General features: G+C 37.9%; 2 protein-coding genes across 2 annotated transcripts; both read left to right on the top strand.

The window, feature by feature from the left end:
* Positions 1 to 1,259: 1,259 nt before the first annotated feature.
* LOC104219308 (UDP-glycosyltransferase 91A1-like) lies at positions 1,260 to 2,974 on the top strand. Its single transcript, XM_009769971.2, has one exon. The coding sequence runs from the start codon at positions 1,432 to 1,434 to the stop codon at positions 2,836 to 2,838; it is 1,407 nt and encodes a 468-aa protein (XP_009768273.1). The 5' UTR covers positions 1,260 to 1,431; the 3' UTR covers positions 2,839 to 2,974.
* Positions 2,975 to 5,139: 2,165 nt separating this feature from the next.
* Positions 5,140 to 6,898, top strand: LOC138869682 (uncharacterized). The gene is made up of 3 exons (XM_070147323.1): positions 5,140 to 5,461; positions 5,661 to 6,271; positions 6,464 to 6,898. Exons 1-3 carry the CDS (start codon positions 5,140 to 5,142, stop codon positions 6,896 to 6,898), a joined length of 1,368 nt encoding a protein of 455 aa, XP_070003424.1.
* Positions 6,899 to 21,535: the final 14,637 nt, after the last annotated feature.

Genomic DNA, 21,535 nt, shown 5'->3' with positions numbered 1-21,535 from the left:
CTAGGACCCAAAAGCATGCTATACTTGCGATATCTGTAACCCTATTGTCGATTTAAAATGCTTAATCATATCGAACTTGGTAAATGAATTTCTAAAAAGGGCTAAACATCATTTTCTGGACTGTTGAAAGAGAAGTTGTCATTTCTTTGGGTAATTGTTTCCCTGATGAATTCTTGATTGACTGTTTGAATGTATTTATCTATGTGTAACCGCGTCGCACGTATGATTCGCGAGCGAGGTAATTATTTTATTTATATTTGACCGCATCACATGTATGATTTGCGATCGGGGTAATAGATGCATCTATGGTTCGCGTCATTCGACCCTCTAGCAACGCACAATTTTAATATTATATTGGATCGGGTCGTACGACCTCGACATGATTTGTGCATGACTTATTTGATTGTTTTGGAATTATTGATAATTGTTATGGCCTCATCGGCCGGAGATGTAAATTGCTAAAAGATGGAAATAAGTTTGAAGATTTCTATTAACAAAAGAATTGTTTACCTGCTTCATGATTATTGAGTTTTCAGACGCCTTTTAAAATTCATGACTTTTCACATTATTGGTATTATATTATCGGACCACTAGTAAGTGTCGAAGTCGACCTCTCGTCACTACTTCTTCGAGGTTAGACTGAATACTTATTGGGTACGCGTTATTTTTGTACTCATACTACGCTTGCTGTGCATTTTTGTTGCACAGACGCATGCACGTCTAGTGGCCTCGTTGGGTGCAGCGGCATGGTTGATACGGAAACTTAAGTGAGCTGCATCTCTCGAGACGATCTGCAACCAACAGAGTCTCTTTCAAAGTATTGTATTTTCTTTTCTATGCAATTTGTATTTCGGACGGTTATTGTATTTCATTTTATTTCCTAGAAATTGTTCATGCACTTGTGACATCGGGTTCTGGGATGTATATGGGATTATTCAGTATTAAAAATTTGTTAAAGATATCATTATTTACTCGGTGAAGTTCATTATTTATTGTTTAATGTAAGAAATAGAAATAATTTCAAAAATACTAAAATGAGAATTTAATTAACTTTTTGGTATTGGCTTATCTTATCGTGGTATCAGACGTCATCACGACTCTTACTGGATTTTGGATCGTGACAATTATATTTTAAGTACCTTGATAACATAAACAGATTTATATTGTACTCTAATAGAAGTTATAGTCATTTGCAAGCCATATCTTGCGACCGGCGGAAAAACCAATCAACCATCAATATAAGTGCGACAGAGAACGAATATAAAAATATTAGTACTACGTACAATCATACCAGCTAACAATAAAAAATCCAAACGACTTTCGAAAAACAATTAAAGCTGCATCAAATCTTATCTTACTTATACTATTCTTTATCTTTACATCCACGAATTGCATCACTGAAAAATTCAGAGAGATTTTGGCATTACAGAAATGGCGGAAAACAGCAAAAAACTGCATATTGCAGTATTTCCATGGCTAGCTTTTGGCCATATGATTCCATACTTAGAATTATCAAAACTCATTGCTCAAAAAGGCCACAAAGTTTCCTTCATTTCAACCCCAAGAAACATTGATCGTCTCCCTAAACTTCCTCCAAATCTCGTCCCGTTCTTAAATTTCTTCAAATTTCCTGTGCCCAAAATAGAAAAACTACCAAAAAATGCAGAAGCCACCATTGATGTTCCTTATGAACAAGTCAAGTACCTCAAACTTGCGCAAGACGGACTTCAAGAATCCATGGCGAAGTTTCTAGAAGATTCAGCTCCTGATTTTATACTCTTCGATTTTACTTCTTACTGGGTTCCTTCCGTCGCTAAAAAATTTGATATTCCGACGGCTTATTTCAGCATATTTATCGCTGCGTTTCTGGGTTTTGTCGGACCCGTACCGGGTTTAAACAACGACTATGAAATTCGGACGACGCCGGAGGAATACACCGTTCCTCCGGCGTGGGTCCCAATTGAGACTACAGTTTGTTGGAAATTGTTTGAAGTTTTAAGGATCTTTGACGCTTCCATGGAAGGAGATGAAGAGAATGTTCCTGATATCTTTCGTATGTATAAAACCCTAGAAGATTGTGATATTTTGTTTGTGAGGAGTTGTTCAGAATTTGAACCGGAATGGTTGAAAGTTTTGGAAGATATTCACCGGAAACCGGTTTTTCCGGTAGGGCAACTTCCTACGACGTCGTATGAAGATGATAGTTCGACGATCGATGCATGGAAAAGTATAAAACTGTGGCTTGATATGCAAGAAAAAGGAAAAGTTGTTTACGTAGCGTTTGGTAGCGAGGCAAAACCGAGTCAAAATGAACTCACTGAGATTTCGCTCGGTTTAGAGAAATCTGGATTACCGTTCTTTTGGGTATTAAGAACTAAACGAGGAGAATCTGACGACGAACTGATTCGATTGCCTGAAGGATTTGAAGAAAGGACAAAGGGAAGGGGAATTGTCTGCACGAGTTGGGCACCACAGCTCAAGATACTGAGCGATGACTCAGTGGGTGGATTTTTGACTCATTCGGGATGGAGTTCAGTGGTTGAGGCTATACAATTTGAGAAGCCATTGGTTTTGTTAACATTCTTGGCTGATCAAGGGATAAATGCTAGGCTCTTGGCGGAGAAGAAGATGGCGTATTCGGTGCCCAGAGATGACAGAGATGGGTCGTTCACTCGTGACTCAGTAGCTGAGTCACTGAGTTTGGTACTCGTTGAGGAAAAGGGTAAGATTTACAGGGAGAAGGTTAAAGAGGCGAAAACTCTTTTTTGTGACAAAGGAAGACAAGATAGCTATGTGGAGAATTTTTTAAGTTATTTCCAAAATTATAGAAAAGCCTAAAATATGAAGGGGGAAGAAAGACTTAAATTAGTTTCTTTATATTTTATTTATGCTATGAATGATAAAATAAAACAAATGTACTTAGTTTCTTTATATTTTATATTTATGCTATCAATGTTAAAACAAATCAAATGTACTGAGAAAGTTCGAAGGCTGTTTGATTTAACGTCATCTTGTGGAGATTGCAATTAATAAATTATTACGTGGTTAATAATACTATAAAAATTATATTATATAAAATTATTATGGAGTGAATAATAGTACATGGATTGTTATATCAAAATCTTTAATTTAAGTGTATTTCTTGTTTTTGGATGCTTTTATCTTATGTATATATTGCTAATACATTTATTATTACTCGCAGGAGCGGATCCAACCTATTATATGTGGGTTCTCATGAATCCAGTAATTTTTGTATATATTTTGTATATCTGTTAAAAAATTCAACCCAATTATTTATATTATATTTATTTAAGGTCGCTATAAGAACTAATAAATTTTAAATCCTGAATCTGTCTCTGATTACTCGCATTTCATGTCGCGAGAGACTCCATCAGCGTAGCTAGACGCCACCATTACGCATACCTACAAGAGGCATACAGATTAGTACTATATTATATATGTTTTGGCAAAATGGGCATCTCACAGGCAGGGGCGGATCTAGAGTATAATATATGGGTTCCCGTGAACCCAATAACTTTTGCATAGACTTTGTATTTTTGTTAAAAAAATTATTAAATATTTATAAATAGGGATTTTTTTCTTCCTATACCATATATGAAAACTTTAATACCAAATATGAGCATAGTATCTAAATTACCCGCCTAGTCCACATTTTTCCTACAATTTCTGTACCATTCGTTTATTAGGAATTAATAGGACAGAATCTTCCCTTAATAACGCGCGAAAAATCAGGAAATAATCATGGGATTGATTGATTCTACATTAAATTCAAGTTTTGAAATGGAAAGGAGATTTCGCATCTGCGTAATTTACTCTTAAACTACAATTCAATTTTTTATTTAAAAAAGTACGAACAGCTTCAACAAACTACGAACAGTTTCAACAAACTGAATTCAAATTGTAGAATTCAAATTTTCGAGATTCAACAACTCAACATTGCTATATTCTGTTCTTCGTCATTTTCAGAAATCAAATTGGCGATCATATATCTGTTCTTCGTCTTTTTTTCTCTCAATCTAGAAATCCAAAAAACGAAAAAATTTAGAATAATACATCAGCAACAACATGCAATCATGTCCAAAATCGCAATCATGCTACAATTGAATGAGAATTGGGATAACTGTGGCAGATTTAGAGATTTTGAAGTTGATGCCATTGTGGTAGATGAGAATGCAAGCTACAGTATTCTGATTTCTACAATTGCAGAACAACTATCGATTGATACTTCAGAAAAAATTGTAGAAATCAAATACATGGTGAACGACAATTGTCCCCCAATGGAGATTAGGAATGATATGGGGGTTCATGTGTATATGGAGACAAAAAAGGAGAATAAAAACTTAGGTTCATATCCGTTATGTATAAATGTACGAGATTTCAATATGGAATTGGCAATCACCAACGATAACACAAGTGCAGGTTTTACTATATCTACAAATTATCTACAAAGATTCTACAAAATTATAATGACACTATTTATCTTTATTTTGATGCAGGTTCGTCTGGATCCCTAAAGTTACTTGAGATGTCATCCTCTCCAGTTATAGAGGAATATCAAAGTGAAATAATAACAGAATCTACGCAAACTGCTATTGAAGAAGGACAAGTGTATCAGGACAAGCAAACTGTAGTTGCTGCAATGAAGCACTTTTCTGTGATGCACAAGTTCCAGTTCAGAGTTAAAAGATCTAGTCATAGACGGTATGGAGATATTTGTGGAGAAAAGATCATTAAAAGCAGTGTTTTACTCAAGATATGTGTTTTTTAAACATTGTAGATAAATTGTAGTTACATTGTAGTTAAATTGTAGTTTATGTTACTTTATGTTAAAACAGTCCTTTTGTTGCATCTACATTTATAATCTGTATTAAATATTGTATTTTTTTTGTAGCTACTGGCTTGTATGCGTTGGTGAAAACTGTAAATGGCACTTCAAGGCAACGTCAATTAATGATTCTGCAATGTTCAAGATAAGGAGTTTCAACCGACAACACACATGCTCCTTAATGGACGAAACATTCATACAACGCAAACGTACTGCAGCTGTAGTTGGTAGTATGTTCATTCCAAAGTATTGTGATCCTAAGACTGTGTACACAAAAGGATATATAAACTGACATGTTATCCGAACACAGAGTGAATCTAAGCTACATGCAAGCATGGAGAGCAAAGGAAAAGGCTTTACAGTTTTTGAGAGGGAATATGGCTGACTCCTACAGCAAATTACCCAAATATTTTTATATTCTTGAGGAGACCTATCCTGGTTCGGTTGTTAAATTGAAGAAGACAGCAGATGAATGCTTCTTATACGCATTTGTTGCTCTTTGTACATCAATAAGTGGTTGGCAACATTGTAGGCCAGTAGTCGTAGTTGATGGGACACTCTTAAAGTCAGCCTATAGGGGGATTATGCTGACACCAAGCACCATGGATGCAGTAGGTAAAAAGTTTGTAGTTATTTTGTAGGCAGTCTATAAAATGTAGATACATTGTAGTAATTTTGTAGTTATTTTGTAGCTATTACATGAAATGTAGATAAATTGTCTATATTATGAAGATATATTGTAGGTGCTATGTATTTATATTTTTATATACATTTTCAAAGCTGCCAATTAATATTTTATGAATTAATAATGTAGGTACAATATTTCCCTTGGCATATGCTGTGGTTGATTCTGAAAACGACGCATCTTGGAAGTGGTTCTTTGAGCAATTCAAGCAGGCATATGGTGAAAGACCTTCAATGTGTGTTGTTTCAGATAGGAATGAGAGTATACTGAAGGCAACATCAATTGTCTATCCGGACATGCCATATTACTCTTGCATGTGGCATATTTGGACAAATATAAGGTCAAAATTCAAGAAGGGTCATCTACAATTACATGAATTGTACTTTGCTACAACACGGTCATACACTCTGGATGAATTTAATGAAAGGATGTCGAAGATTGAAGAGGAAGACCCGCATGTGAAATCTTACCTATATGATATTGGCTATCACAGATGGTCAAGAGTACATGCAACAGTGAATAGAACGTGGACAATGACATCAAATATTGCAGAGTCGTTGAACGTTGTAACAAAAGATGCAAGAGAGCTGCCGACATTTGACCTTTTAGAGTATATGCGGACACTGCTAGAACGTTGGACCAACGAGAAGTTATTGAAGGCGAATGGTACTTTCACATTTCTTGGGTCCGAATTCAACAAAGAATTAGAGAACAACAGAACATTATCTCAGAAGCTTAGGGTAAGATCTGTTTATTTGGTGCAGAAAAAAGAAATTACTTAATATGCAGTGTTTCCAGATTGTAGATAAATTGTAGTTAAATTGTAGATAATTGTAGGTTGTAGAAAAGGTGTAGAATATTTGTAGATAAGTTGTAGATAATCTATTTTTATGATTGAGATAATATTTTTTCTATTTGTTCTGCAATTGTAGTTGAGGGCTTCAACAGATCATATACATACTGTGTTAGATGGTATGAAGCGGTACATTGTGTGTCTAGAAAACAAGAAATGTAGTTGTGGCCAATTTCAACTTGAAGAACTTCCATGTGTGCATGCTTTGGCAGCATTAAGGCACAAGAATGAAACATATGAAAACTATTGCTCTCCGTATTACACAAGGGAGAGCCTTCTACGTACGTATGAAATACCGGTAAATCCTCTTCCTGATGAAAGCAAATGGAATGTGCCACAACGTATTTTGGATGAGGTAGTAAATCCACCGACGGGAGATAAAAGGCAGCCAGAGAGACCTCAAAAGGAAAGATATAAAACATATGATGAAATAAAGTCAAAGAAGTACAAGGTGTCATGTGGAAATTGTAGAGGTGAAGGGTATAACAAAAGATCTTGCAAGAATACGCCCTAGAAGAAATGAATATCATGTAGTTAGAATAGTTATTCAAACTAACTGTTAGTGAATTAAAGTTAGCAGATTTTTTGTGTAATCGTTTAAGTTTTTAAAGATCATTATGAAGTAGACTACAATTTGTTTATGTGTGTTTAATATGCTTTTATATACTGTGTCAGGTATCTAAATTTATCTTTGATATAGTGTAATTAAATTTTAATATTTATTATCTACAATACAACTGATATTAAAAAAATAACTTTAATGTAAAGTGTTTCCAGATTGTAGGTAAAATATAGGTTAAATGTAGTTAAATTGTAGTCTTGATAATAATTTGTAGATAAATTGTAGATAATATATTTCTATGATTGGAGTATTTATTTCTTCTGTTTGTTGTGTAATTTAACTTCAACTAACAGTTATATACAGATATTACCTAGAACTTGAAGGTATTTCATAAAAATTATGAACATATACAACTACAAAATTATATACAATAACTACATTGAGTGTTTCCAAAATGTGAATATTGTGAAGATTATTTGTAGGCAAATTGTATTCTAACATCAAAATACTCATGTTTAATATAATGAAGATACAGTGCTGTAAACAACTAATTTATATTCAAGTGAACAACTAATAATGAAAGATAAAATAACAAAACAAAAAGGTATGCTGCAATAAAAAATAAAAAATTTGTTCATAAAGTAGTGTATTCTCCTTCAACTACAAATTGGCATCAACTAAACTAGGAAAACAGGACACTATTTGTTCTTTCTCTGGACTCTAGTCTTCTCATTTAAAGCAGGAGCACCATTCCTCCTTGCTAGCCTGCCTGTAACCTCACTTTCACTGATTGACCCATCTTCTTGCTTCTTTGTAACATAGTCCCACAGGAGAGCTCCATAGCGTCTACGGTATTGGTCGATATCTGAAAGGTCTTCTGAAGGGATTGACAAATCTCCAAGGCTAACATACTCCGCAAAAATAGCCACAAATACACCACAATCGCTGCATAAGACAAAAATTTAATTATTTAACAAATGATTATAAAAAAAATAATTAAACATCTAGAAAGAGAGAATAGTTTTTTTACAGTGATCCTTCCTTTTGCTGTGGAATCTCCGCAACCATCCACTGTATGTTGAGATGGTCTGTAACTGGTTTCTCAATGTATGCCTTTGTGGTCTTGAGTCAATGTCTTTACGCTTCCCGTAGAAACCAGTGCAAGACAAATACAGAGGGATAATGATTGAAAACTTATCAACACATGATTCAACAACATTATGATGGTGTGAAGACACCATGGAATCATACACATAAAGTTGTCTGTACGCTATGTCGAAAACGACCAACAACAAATGGAAATTCTCTACAATATTCACAGGCATGAAGACATAGTCAACTTCATCCCAGGCAACATTAGCAAGAAGTCTATACCCAAGAATATATTCTGCAACAACATCATCAGGTTTAACAACCGAATACTTTTTTTCTGGCGGAGAACTTATGAACTTCTCATAGATTTGTTCAATCTTTGACTTGAACAAGCAATCGGTTGTTGTAAACCTAGTGTTGTTGTTGTTGGGGCCATATTTGCCTCTTTTTTCCAGGTAATACATAATAACATCAACGTGCTGTAAAATAAAATAGAATCTACTATAAGCTACAGTGTAACTACAATTATCAACAAAGCAGCTACACTTTAAACTATAAAGCCAGAATTCAAATAATCTAACAAATAGCTACACTTTAGCTGCTATACACAACAACACATGGAACAAAACAACTACCATAAGGTCTCAATAATATCTACATTCAAACTACAGTTAATATTATAAGTCTTCAACTTGCTCTACAATTTAACTACAAATTAACTACAATCATGAAATACAGATATACCAATTCTGTCCAAATTACCAAATATACAATTTTTACATACAATTCATCATCAAATATGATACATAAGGTCCAACCTAAATACAATCACACTATAAATAATAAGAGCAACATTTATAAGAAATGTCTACATTATATCTACAATTTATAATAAAAGGCATGGTCACATATATTTCATATCTACAATATAACTACAATTATACTACAAAACAGAAGACAAAATATATCTTGTGAATTTATTCTTTGATACTTACCGAGTCATTGAGGACTTGTTCGGAGTGAGCAAGGGAATAAAACTAGTCCTTTTTATCCACCTTTTCAACTCCAAGGTCTAACCAAGGCTTGATTTGGTTATCCTTTATGAAAAGGGAGCCTTCCTCCTGTAACAACAAATAAATGTCCAATCAAAAAAAAATCACAGAATGAATTACATATTTAAACTTTAAAATGCTGAAATGAAAGTGTCAAATTAAGCATTCATACCTCTTAGATACTTTGTCATTACGGTGGTATAATCACTTGTTGAACTTATCTAACACATCAGAATCTACATTTTCACCTATACGAGTTGTGAAGGGGTGCTTGAGGTAGAAATATTTAGGTCCAATAGAGCTGCTGCCTCCAGAACTATATAGAGGTATGAAAGGTGATCGTGCATATTTACCCGGTTGCCTGGTTCTTCCCAGATGAATAGGGGTTGCTTCATCTGGTATGGGCTCACCATACTTAACCAATTGTGTTAAGTTGTCTGGCAACTCAAAGTCATCCAATGTCACACCCTTCTTATCAATGCCCGATCCTTCAGAAACAATTTCATCCACATGCTGTGCATCTTCACCTTCATTTAGCTGTTTCTTAATGACTTGTTCTGTCTGAGCTGCTACAGTCACTCTGTGAATTGGGGACTGTGCATTGATATCTTCAATATCTGTTACATAAAACATAACTTACTTAACAGGAATGTAAAATTGTATAAACAATAATTATTTATTCTGAATGACAGTATGATATTATACCTGCTTGTTCTACCTCAGCCGCTTCTTGAAATTCTAAATATAAGTCAACATGTGCTGGAACATGTTCTGGACAAACTGCAGCTTTAATTTATAATTAAAAAAGGTAAATAATACTAGATAATGCTGCCTTGAAAGTTGTAGATATATGTAGGAAGTTGTAGATAAAATGTGAATAATAAAACTATGCTCTATAAAGTTTTATACTAAGTGTATATATTTGTAGGTATTTTGTAGATACCTGTGTTGCTTGTGCTTGCATGCACTTGATCACCAATATTGAACTGAAATTGCTGGTTGTTCACTCCTTGTGGTTGGTCATTATTTTTGGTTGAACTACTAGCAACCTAAAGATTTTATGTTAGTTTGAGTATATTGTTTCATATGTCATAATTTGTTTTGGTATATAAATATATGTCAACTCTTACCTTTGCCTCATCCACATCATATCTCCTGTTTATCAAATTCAAAACACTCTTCACAGAATCATCTATAAACACTCGAAGGTCATGGAGTTCCTCAAATACAGCCTTCCTAAAATCCTCTAACTTCCCATCAACCTAAAAGTTAAAAATATAGTTAGTTGGTAATTTTATTCAAATAAATTACAAATCAGTTTAATTATGTACGAGGCAGTATTGTTTTCACAATTGTCTACAAATTGCTACAGCTATACTACAATTCAACTACAATGTGTGCAATCCCAACAGGGCTGACTATAGAATTATACTATAATTTAACTACAATGTATACTACATAAATTGTTATGAAATGTAGATATATTGTAGCAAATATGTAAATATATTGTAGTTAATAATATTACCTGCTCAATTCCCTTTTCTAGCTTCTTGAGCTTCTTAGCCACAGATTCCTTGTCCTCTTGACAATCTGTATGTTTGGGTTCCAATGTTGGAGAATCAACATTTGGAACCTCTGATGATTGTGCACCTTGTTCATCTTCATACTCAATCTTGTTTGGCAGAGTAAGCACTCCAATCTCTTCTCCGGATTCAGTCATGATTGTCACACCTCCTTTTTTCGCCCCCGTGAGGGGTGAAAGAGTTTTTCCAATTAAAGGACAATCGAAACGGGATTTGTTTATTTATTTCAGAGTCACCACTTGGGAGATTTAGGGTGTCCCAAGTCACCAATTTAATCCCGAATCGAGGAAAAGAATGACTCTGTATTACAGTCCGCGAACCAGAAATCCGGATAAGGAATTTTGTTAACCCAGGAGAAGGTGTTAGGCATTCCCGAGTTCCGTGGTTCTAGCACGGTCGCTCAACTGTCACATTCAGCTTGTTTATCTGATTTTATACAATTATGAGCTCATGTGCAAATTTTAACTCTTTACCGCTTTCATTATATTTTTAAGGAATGTGAACATCATTTAAAAACATGTCTTTGGATTGCGTCACATGAAATGCACCCGCACCGGAATATATTTTATTTAATGTTTTGGGATTTGGATTTGGGTTGCATGAAATGCACACCCGAGTTTAAGAAGCTAAGATTAATTAAATCGCGCCTAAAGAGTCTAACGCGTTATTATCTTTGGGGAAGGCAGTGAAATTTACTAAACAGTCCATCCCAAATTCTAAGTATTTATTATGACCAATTATTTAGGGCCCCGCAATTTGCATTTTTATTTGGCGAGGCTCGTCTCGTTTTATTTAAAAGGTTGTCCTATAGCGACTATGTTTTCTATTGAGTTTGTCTCTAATAATGAAAGAAGAAGAACGGTCCAACTTTATTTACATGCTTACAAGTTAGTTATAGTCGGGTTCCGAATATGATTTGCCGAATTCGAAACATGACCGCGTGCCTGGGCAGTCGTTTAGATATCATGGGCCCAGGCCCAACGCACATTGTATGGACTAGACCTGGGCCATTCTTTTTCTATAAGGGCCTGTTAGTTCATTCGACTCAGGCCCAACATTTATAAGGTTGAAATGGAAACTGTTGTTATTTTATTCTAATGGTACTGTTGCAAGTTATAGGAGACAGCCTGCTAAATGGAGTAAGATTAACTAGCAATGGACCATTTAACACTTAACATGCGTTAGAAGATATGCTAATCACAAACACAGCTAAAATTCCAGATATCGCTTACTACATTCTCACTTCTTTTCTATCTACCAACATACATACATAAGGTGATACCACGTAACCATACGCGAGGTTTAATTATACATGGTGACTGCCTTCATTATCCTAAATAGAAGATATGAACTATTATATATACAACTTTAATGTTCAATATACAGATTGAAACAGATTCGAAAAACTCAGCAAAAAAACAGCTTCAACTCTTCATTTTTGTATTCATATTTCAACTTTCAGCTTATATTGACAATGTATCAGTGGTGTACCTGGTATAGGAAAGCAAAAGAAGAAGAGGAATGATCAGTGGAATAGTAGCATACACAACAACAACAACAACAAGAAAAGCAGCACTCACCAGCAAACAACCCAGCAGTCAGATTTTTGAAACCCAAACAAACCCAGCAGGAAAACCCAATAATAACCAGTAGAAGGAACCAGCGATAGGTTTAAACCAAACAGAAAACCAGTGAACTTTCAAACCAACAGAAAACCAAGACACTCAACTGAAACAGTGTTCAACAAGTAAAGAAACCAGGAAAGCTAAACTGAAATCCAACAGTGTCCCAACACAGCAGACTGGTGCACGAAAGCAGTAATTTCTGATTTTGTCAAACACCCCAGAAAAACAGCCTCAAACTCCTTAATGTGGAGTTTCAGCTTTAACACTCTATTTATCTCAATTTTTGATGTCCAACCCTCTACTCTATTCTAAATGAGCCTATTTATAGACAAAATATAGGCAAGCCCCAGGCTGCCTCGTTCCCTTCAGACCTCAACTCTGCCCATACCCCTTAATTTCCCATTATCAGGTGTTTTGTGCCCAAAGTGGTATGGGCAACTGACAACAACCAACTAATCCCCCATTAATTCATTTTATTATTACTCAAATGTTATGGGCCTATTATAATACTCAACTAACATCCTATACTATCAAGTTTTGTTCCCCACTATTGTATTAGTTTAATCATACTTCAATACCCTACTGTCAGCCCAACTTAAACTAACCATTTTTTGATCTTTTCAAACCCCAAACTACCCCTTTTAACCCCTACTGTTACTGTTTTAACCTAAGCTTCAACAGCCTGAAATTTGAACTTCTGAAAGTTCAAACTCAAACTATCCTAAACTGAGTTCCAGCTATTGTACTGCAGCTACAAACCATTCACAGATAGTTTCAAACAATCAGCTAAATGACAATGGTTCGATCAATCATATGAAGCTTATCAGAATCAGGACATTTGAACATTCAGTCCTATAAAACTAATCGACGACGTTTATCTAATCGACTATACTAATTATAACGTAGAACAATCAGTCGATTAAACAAATAATATGAACAGGGTCCCAAATGGCTTCAGACAACTTTGCACAAAACAGAGGAACAACATGAATGGAACACTTGACGACACTGATCAAATCGAGTATGTATATCACCATACGTATTCAACCATAAACAAAAGAATAGTCGACCAAATAAAAAGGTCTTACGAAGAAGGAGGAAATTAAAAGAACACATCAGAAATACCAACAAACTAACTAAACATGTTAACAAACTCAAACGACATTCAAACAAAATATAAAAGAAAAAGGAAAACTCACTGTGGAAGCTCAACAACGAACGACCCAGGCCTGAACTGGATTTGACCATTTGAGGTCGAACAGACTTTAATTGAGGTGTTCTCAACCGAGAACACTTCGATTAAGGTCTATTAGACCCCAACCCTCCGTTTAAACTGGCCGGATTCCCAAAGTTCTTGTGTTCTAGGGTTCGAACAGTCCGATTTAGGGCTTGAGGATTTGTGGGTAGATTCAGACCAAACCAAACTTGGTTTGGTCACGAGTGAGGGCAGGGTAATTACTAGTGTGAATCTGGGGTGGGTTGGTGTAGATCAGGGTTTGGCTCGAATCTTCAGAAAAAGATTCGAGACGGTGTAGGTTGATTCGAACCCAACGGTTTGCAGATCCGTGTCCAGGGGGTCGAGGTGCACTAGGGGTGTTAATTTGGTGGTCACCGACATCATTGCCGCCGGGTTTATGGTAAGGGGATGGAAGGGTGGCGCTAGAGTTTGGCAAGGGGTGTTAGGTTAGTCTCTTGAGAGAGACGATGGAAAAGGGGGGGGGGGGTTCGGATAGGGGGCGCGGGGTGTGATGAGGGGTTTATAAATGGGACGTGGCAATTAACTTGAGCCGTTAGATCAAATGATCTCAACGGCTTGGATTAATTGGTGAGGGACAGGACGGGGTCGTTTGGTGTAGAAACGGGATCGTTTGGTTTTAATGAGGGGCTGGGTCGACCCGGGTAAGCAGGTCGGGTTACGGTCGCGATCGTGGACCGTTGGATGAGTATGGATGAACGACTCAGATCAAACGCCCTATACGGCGTCCCTGGAAGGCCTGGTTTTGGACTGGGTCATTGTATTGATTTGGGCCTGATTTCAGTTGAATTTTTGGCCCAAATCCGATATTTTCCTTCTTATAATTAAACAAAAATTCCTAAAAACCAAAATTAAACTACACAAATATTAATTAACACCTAACAACAGTTATCACATGAATTAAAACATTTAATAAAATTACCATGACAACAAAATAGAATAAAATGCCTATTTTTGTGATTTTCGCTTTTAAAACCAAATTATGGTTAATTAATTCCTAGATGCATGCAACATGTATTTTTTTGTATTTTTAACTAATTTAAAAATAAACATGCGCAGACAAAAATGCGAACAATACACGAAAAATAACACAAAACTCATAACAATTGCAAACAAACAAAAATTGTTTTATATTTTTTTTTGGAATTTTGGGAGTAATTCTTATATAGGGCAAAAATCACGTGCTTACAACTGCCCCTCTTTGTCCGAAAACCGAAGGGTTTTCGTGCAAAGATAAAGTGAGCGATTTTTGCCCATCCGAGTACTCCGTGTGAACCATTTTTTGAAAAACATTTAACCGAACCTTGCTTCAAAGGTTTCCTACATATCCCTGGCTAGAAGGGAATCAGGTTAATGTAGTTTGGGAAGTTTTGGTAGCTGAGACTACCATGGACTGTGATTTGCTGTTACTGCTGCTGCATGTTGTTACTACTGCCTACCGATCTCCTTATTACATTGTGCTTAAAAGAAAAATCAAGAAGCTATGCTAGATAACGGATTACAAGATCCCATCTATCTTCCATTTGTTTTGGACGCCTTGCTTTCTTGTCGGCTTGCATTTATTCCGGTGTTTCTTTCTTCCGAACACTGATGGGGTGATACCAACCTTTTGCTACTCTGAATACCAATTCTCACTGTCTAGTTCGGTCCGCTGGGGATATGGCTTCCTTCATTAAGCTTTTCGGTAGTTCCTATGGGGATACGGCTCTCTTCATCAAAATTTGTTATGCCGGGGATTTTTTGTTGTAACCTTCTGCCTTCCGGTGGGTTACTGATTTCAAGACCTGAAGTATAAGACCGAAAAACATTCATCTCGTTATACAGGTGGGCGCCTGAATGCAAAAATATGAAATATATTCCCTCGTTATACTGGTGGGCGCCTAGGACATGAAAATGAAAAACAGAAATGTATTCCCTCGTTATACTGGTGGGCGACCTAGGACATGAAATGAAAACAGAAATATATTCCCTCGTTATACTGGTGGGCGACCTAGGACGTGAAATGAAAACAGAAATGTATTCCCTCGTTATACTGGTGGGCGACCTAGGACATGAAATGAAAACAGAAATGTATTCCCTCGTTATACTAGTGGGCGCCTAGGACATGAAATGAAAAACATAAATGTATTCCCTCGTTATACTGGTGGGTGCCTAGGACATGAAATGAAAAAAAAACAGAAATATATTCCCTCGTTATACTGGTGGACGGCCTAGGACATGAAATGAAAACAGAAATGTATTCCCTCGTTATACTGGTGGGCGCCTAGGACATGAAATGAAAAACAGAAATGTATTCCCTCGTTATACTGGTGGGCGCCTAGGACATGAAATGAAAAAAAAAACAGAAATGTATTCCCTCGTTATACTGGTGGACGCCTAGGACATGAAATGAAAAACAGAAATGTATTCCCTCGTTATACTGGTGGGTGCCTAGGGCATGAAATGAAAAAAAAAAATAGAAATGTATTCCCTCGTTATATTGGTGGGCGACCTAGGACATGAAATGAAAATAGAAATGTATTCCCTCATTATACTGGTGGGCGCCTAGGACATGAAATGAAAACAGAAATGTATTCCCTCGTTATACTAGTGGGCGCCTAGGACATGAAATGAAAAACAGAAATGTATTCCCTCGTTATACTAGTAGGCGCCTAGGACATGAAATGAAAACAGAAATGTATTCCCTCGTTATACTGGTGGGCGCCTAGGACATGAAATGAAAATAGAAATGTATTCCCTCGTTATACTGGTGGGCGCCTAGGGCATGAAATGAAAAACCGAAATGCATTCCCTCGTTATACTGGTGAGCGCCTAGGGCATGAAATGAAAAACAGAAATGTATTCCCTCGTTATACTGGTGGACGACCTAGGACATGAATTGTAAAGACTGAAAAATATTCCTTTCGTTATACAGGTGGGCGCCTGTTCAACTAACTATGAAAGTATTTGAATTTGTCTGCTCGTTCCTCCGAGAAAATTTTTGACAACGGCAGAAAATTTCCTGCCCCGGTTTTGGTGACCTTCCTTGTGGCATGTCTTTCTGCCATCATCAACCTTTATTTTCCTGTAGAAATCAAAGAGAATTTTGTTAGTTTTAACATGGTGAGTGATCGTGTCATTCCTGCTGGGGGATGATTTTCCTTTCCCTTTCCATTGCTCTGTGCTCCCAAAACTGGTTGGGGATAAAGTTGCTTGCTGGGGATGATATGTCTGCTGGGGACGGTATTTCTGCTGGGGATGGTTTTCCATTTATTCCTTCCCCGCTCTTTTGTTTCAAAACATGCTGTGGGGGTCCTCTTCAACTCCAAAACTACTCCCTTAAAAGTTTATTTTCTCCCAGCATTGCAGGACATAACATGTTATCACCTGGGGATAACGTTATTGAGGATAGGACTGTTAGGGTTATCTTGCTGTGGATTAATTCTCTTTTCCTCCTTCCCCCTTTCTGTGGTGTCTGACCACCTTGGACCTTGGTCCGTGATCTATCAAAGTTCTGCTGGGGATCTTCTTGGAACTTGGTCCATAAGTCCTTCAACCATCGTTTTCCGCTTTTCTTCATGTTCCCCTTAACTTTTTAGGCCAGCTTGTCATTTGGTTTTGCAACAAACGCCTTTTATCTTATTGCCTTGGCTTTGGCCTGTCCCCTTCGCATTTTGCTTTGTACAATTTTGGCCCCTGGTAGTAAACTTCGAAAAATCCTTCTCAAAACAAATTTCTGGAAAAAGTCTTTTTAGCCAAGGAAATGAAAAAGATAGAAAAGAGAAAAATCTTTCTGAACAAATGCTGGGGGAGAAGAAAAGGAAAGAACTTATCTGGACGGTATGACTGGTCCCAACGATCATGTCGTGCATTACGGATTAATCGGCCCAGTCTATTTGTATCAATCAATCTTCCTGATGGCCTCACTTGCTGGGGATAAATAGGTGCCCACCTCTTCGCAAATGCGGATCCTTTTTGCCAATCTATCTTGTTGCCTTATAGTGCCCTTCGAGGGGTTTTCACTAATAAGACTTTCTCCTTTCTCTCAGCTCCCGTCGCCTTATGGTGCCTGTGAAGGTTTTCACCGATAAGACTCTCTCATTTTATTTCTCTTATCTTTCGTTGCCTTATGGTGCCTGTGAAGGTTTTCACCGATAAGACTCTCTCATTTTTTCAGTGGGGGATTGGAGGGCTGCCGATATGTCTCTCTCTTCCGGAGATTCTTTTCGGCTATCAATTCATTTCCAGTTTATGATCCTCTTCTTTGCTAGGGATCAGTGTATTATTCTCGGCTTTCATTTGCCTGACTTGGCTCCTCTCGGATATTGATCGGGAGGTCTTTTTGGACATCGATGTTGGTTTTGTGTGGGTTTAAAGAAAGGCTATCAAAAATTCAAAAATAACTTCGACGGGTGAAACACTACAACTCTTGGAATCAACCCTTTTTTGAAACTTCAAAAGCATAACTCCTGCCCCAGTTTTCTTGCTTGGGGATTTTTATATTTACACTATGTGAAGCTATGCACACTATGCACATTATGGTGCACTATGACCGAGCCGTGAGGCGCCTACGTATCCTCTTTGAGGAATCAGGTCAAATGTAGTTCCCACGGTTCCTTTGTTTTTCTTATGACCTTTATCTTGTTTTCATTTTTCCTTTCTTTCTTTTTTTTTCATATATTTTTTCCATTAGTGATTCCAAAAGAGGGGTATGAAAGAATAAATAAGGCTCGAAGGGGGAAGCGAAGGTTAAAAGTGTTTGGATAGAAGAAAGAATTGCCTCCGTCATTTCATTATCTAATAAGTATCAAGTACAAACAAACGAACCAATAATTATCATAATAAAAGAAGTTACGCATAATATCTTTTGACTGCATCAGAATTGATAGCCATGTCGACGCATCTTCCTTCGATATCTGTTAGACATAAAGCGCCGTTGGATAACACTCTGGTCACAACATAAGGCCCTTGCCAATTTGGGGCGAACTTGCCTTTTGCTTCGATCTGATGTGGGAGGATCCGTTTCAATACTTGCTGCCCTACTTCAAATTTTCTGGGGCGCACCTTCTTATTGTATGCTCTTGCCATTCTCTTCTGATACAACTGGTCATGACACACTGCTGCCAATCTTTTTTCATCTATTAAGTTCAACTGCTCCAGTCGAGCTTTGACCCATTCATCATCGTCAATACCGGCTTCAGCGACAATTCGAAGGGAATGAATTTCGACCTCTGCTGGTATTACTGCTTCAGTTCCGTATACCAACAAATAAGGAGTTGCACCTATGGAAGTCCGGACTGTAGTGCGATAACCCAACAAGGCAAAGGGTAATTTCTCATGCCATTGTCTAGATCCTTCTACCATCTTCCTCGGTATCTTCTTGATGTTCTTATTGGCTACTTCAGCTGCTCCATTCGCCTTGGGGCGATATGGGGTGGAATTGCGGTGTGTGATCTTAAACTGTTGGCATACCTCCCTCATCAAATTGCTGTTAAGATTTGCACCATTATCCGTGATGATCACTTTTAGGACCCCAAATCTGCAGATGATATGGGAGTGAACAAAATCCACCACTGCCTTCTTGGTTACCGACTTAAAAGTTTTAGCTTCCACCCACTTGGTGAAGTAGTCGATGGTCACCAGAATGAACCTATAGCCGTTGGTCGCTGCCGGCTCAATAGGCCCAATGACATCCACGCCCATGCGACAAATGGCTATGTGGCTGACATTGTATGCAACTCCATCGGCGAAGAATGGATCAGATCTCCGTGTATCTGACATTGATGGCATTTCCTCACGAAATTGATACAATCATGCTTCATAGTGAGCCAATAGTACCCTGCTCGAAGAATCTTCTTTGCCAATACATATCCGCTCATATGTGGCCCACAGACTCCAGCATGCATCTCTGCCATAACTGTCGTGGCTTGACCGGCATCTATACATCTTAACAATCCCAAGTCTGGGGTTCTTCTGTACAACACTCCTCCACTGAGGAAGAAACCGTTTGCCAAACGCCGAATGGCTCTTTTTTGGTCTCTGGTGGCCTGCTCCGGATATATCCCCATCTTGAGGTACTCCTTTATGTCATAAAACCATGGCTTGCCATCCATTTCCTCCTCTACCACGTTGCAATAAGCATGCTGATCACGAACCTGAATGTGCAATGGGTCAACATACATTTTGTCGGGGTGGTGTAACATTGATGCTAAGGTGGCCAATGCATCGGCAACCTCATTATGAATTCTTGTGATGTGTCTAAATTCCACTGATCGAAATCGCTTGCTCAGATCGTGCAAACATTGTCGATATGGTATGAGTTTCAAATCCCGTGTTTCCCACCCACCTTGAATCTGATGCACCAGGAGGTCCGAGTCTCCCAAGACCAAAACGTCCTGGACATCCATGTCTGCAGCTAGTCGCATACCCAAAATGCATGCTTCACACTCGGCCATGTTGTTGGTACAATAGAAATGTAGCTGAGCTGTAACAGGATAGTGACGTCCTGTTTCAGAAATGAGTACCGCTCCTATTCCAACCCCTTTTGCGTTTGCGGCTCCATCAAAGAAAAGCTTCCAACTTGGTTCCTCGGGTAATTCCAGCTCACCTATATGCATTACCTCCTCGTCTGGAAAATACGTCCTCAAAGACTCGTATTCTTCATCAACGGGATTCTCAGCCAAGTGATCGGCCAGCGCTTGGGCTTTCACGGCCGTCCTCGTCACATAGACGATATCAAACTCTGTGAGCAAAATTTGCCATTTTGCTAACCTCCCGGTAGGCATAGGTTTCTGGAAAATGTACTTTAATGGATCCAAACAGAAAATGAGATAAGTAGTATACGAGGACAAATAGTGCTTCAACTTCTGAGCCACCCAAATTAGGGCGCAACATGTCCTCTCGAGTTGAGTGTACTTGACCTCATATACTGTAAACTTCTTGCTAAGATAATAAATGGCCTGCTCCTTCCTTCCTGTAATGTCGTGTTGCCCCAACACGCAGCCAAACGAATTCTCAAGGACCGTCAAATAAAGAATTAATGGTCTCCCCGGCTCAGATGGAACCAACACAGGTGGATTGGACAGATACCCTTTGATCTGGTCGAAAGCCTCTTGACACTCCGCCGTCCAGTCTACCGCATCATCTTTCTTCAGCAGCTGAAATATGGGTTCACAAGTCGCCGTGAGTTGAGCGATGAACCTGCTGATATAATTTAGTATTCCCAATAGATTCATTACCTCCATTTTGTTCTTTGGCGGTGGCAAATTTTGGATGGATTTGATCTTGGATGGGTCCAACTCAATACCCCGTCGACTGACGATGAATCCTAACAGCTTTCCTGATGGAACCCCGAAGGCACATTTGGCCGGGTTGAGCTTAATATCATACCTTCGAAGTCTTTGAAAGAACTTCCTTAGGTCTGCTACATGGTCTTCCTGACGCCAAGACTTTATGATCACATCATCTACGTACACTTCAATTTCTTTGTGTATCATGTCATGAAACACAGTAGTCATTGCTCTCATGTATGTTGCTACCGAATGGCATTACCCGGTAGCAGTAAGTTCCCCAGGGCGTAATGAAGCCGTCTTTTCCGCATCTTCTTCGTCCATTAAGATCTGATGATATCCTGTATAACAGTCCACAAAGGATCCGATCTCACGCCCATCGCAATTATTGATCAAGATATGGATGTTGGGCAATGGAAAATTATCCTTAGGACTTGCCTTGTTGAGATTGCGGTAGTCGACACATACCCTGATTTTCCCATCCTTCTTCGGCACTGGTACTACATTAGCCAACCAATCGGGATATCGAGTGACCCGAATAACTTTTGCCTATAGCTGTTTGGTCACTTCTTCTTTTATCTTCACACTCATATCCGTCTTAAACTTCCTCAGTTTTTGCTTGACCGGAGGGTATGCCGGGTCAGTGGGCAACTTGTGGACCACTAGATCGGTGCTTAATCCCGGCATATCGTCATATGACCATGCAAAAACATC

Source organism: Nicotiana sylvestris, chromosome 5, assembly GCF_000393655.2.
Source record: "Nicotiana sylvestris chromosome 5, ASM39365v2, whole genome shotgun sequence".
NCBI classification, from domain to species: domain Eukaryota; kingdom Viridiplantae; phylum Streptophyta; class Magnoliopsida; order Solanales; family Solanaceae; genus Nicotiana; species Nicotiana sylvestris.
The sequence above is the reverse complement of the archived record's forward strand: the minus strand, read 5'-3'. Positions and strand labels throughout refer to the sequence as shown.

Excerpts from the sequence above, each read along its gene's own strand:
- LOC104219308 (XM_009769971.2), top strand. The coding sequence starts at position 1,432 with ATGGCGGAAAACAGCAAAAAACTGCATATTGCAGTATTTCCATGGCTA.
- LOC138869682 (XM_070147323.1), top strand. The coding sequence starts at position 5,140 with ATGTTATCCGAACACAGAGTGAATCTAAGCTACATGCAAGCATGGAGA. Across the intron at positions 5,462-5,660 it reads AAGCACCATGGATGCAGTAG|GTACAATATTTCCCTTGGCA; the intron begins GTAAAAAGTTTG and ends TTAATAATGTAG. Across the intron at positions 6,272-6,463 it reads CATTATCTCAGAAGCTTAGG|TTGAGGGCTTCAACAGATCA; the intron begins GTAAGATCTGTT and ends CTGCAATTGTAG.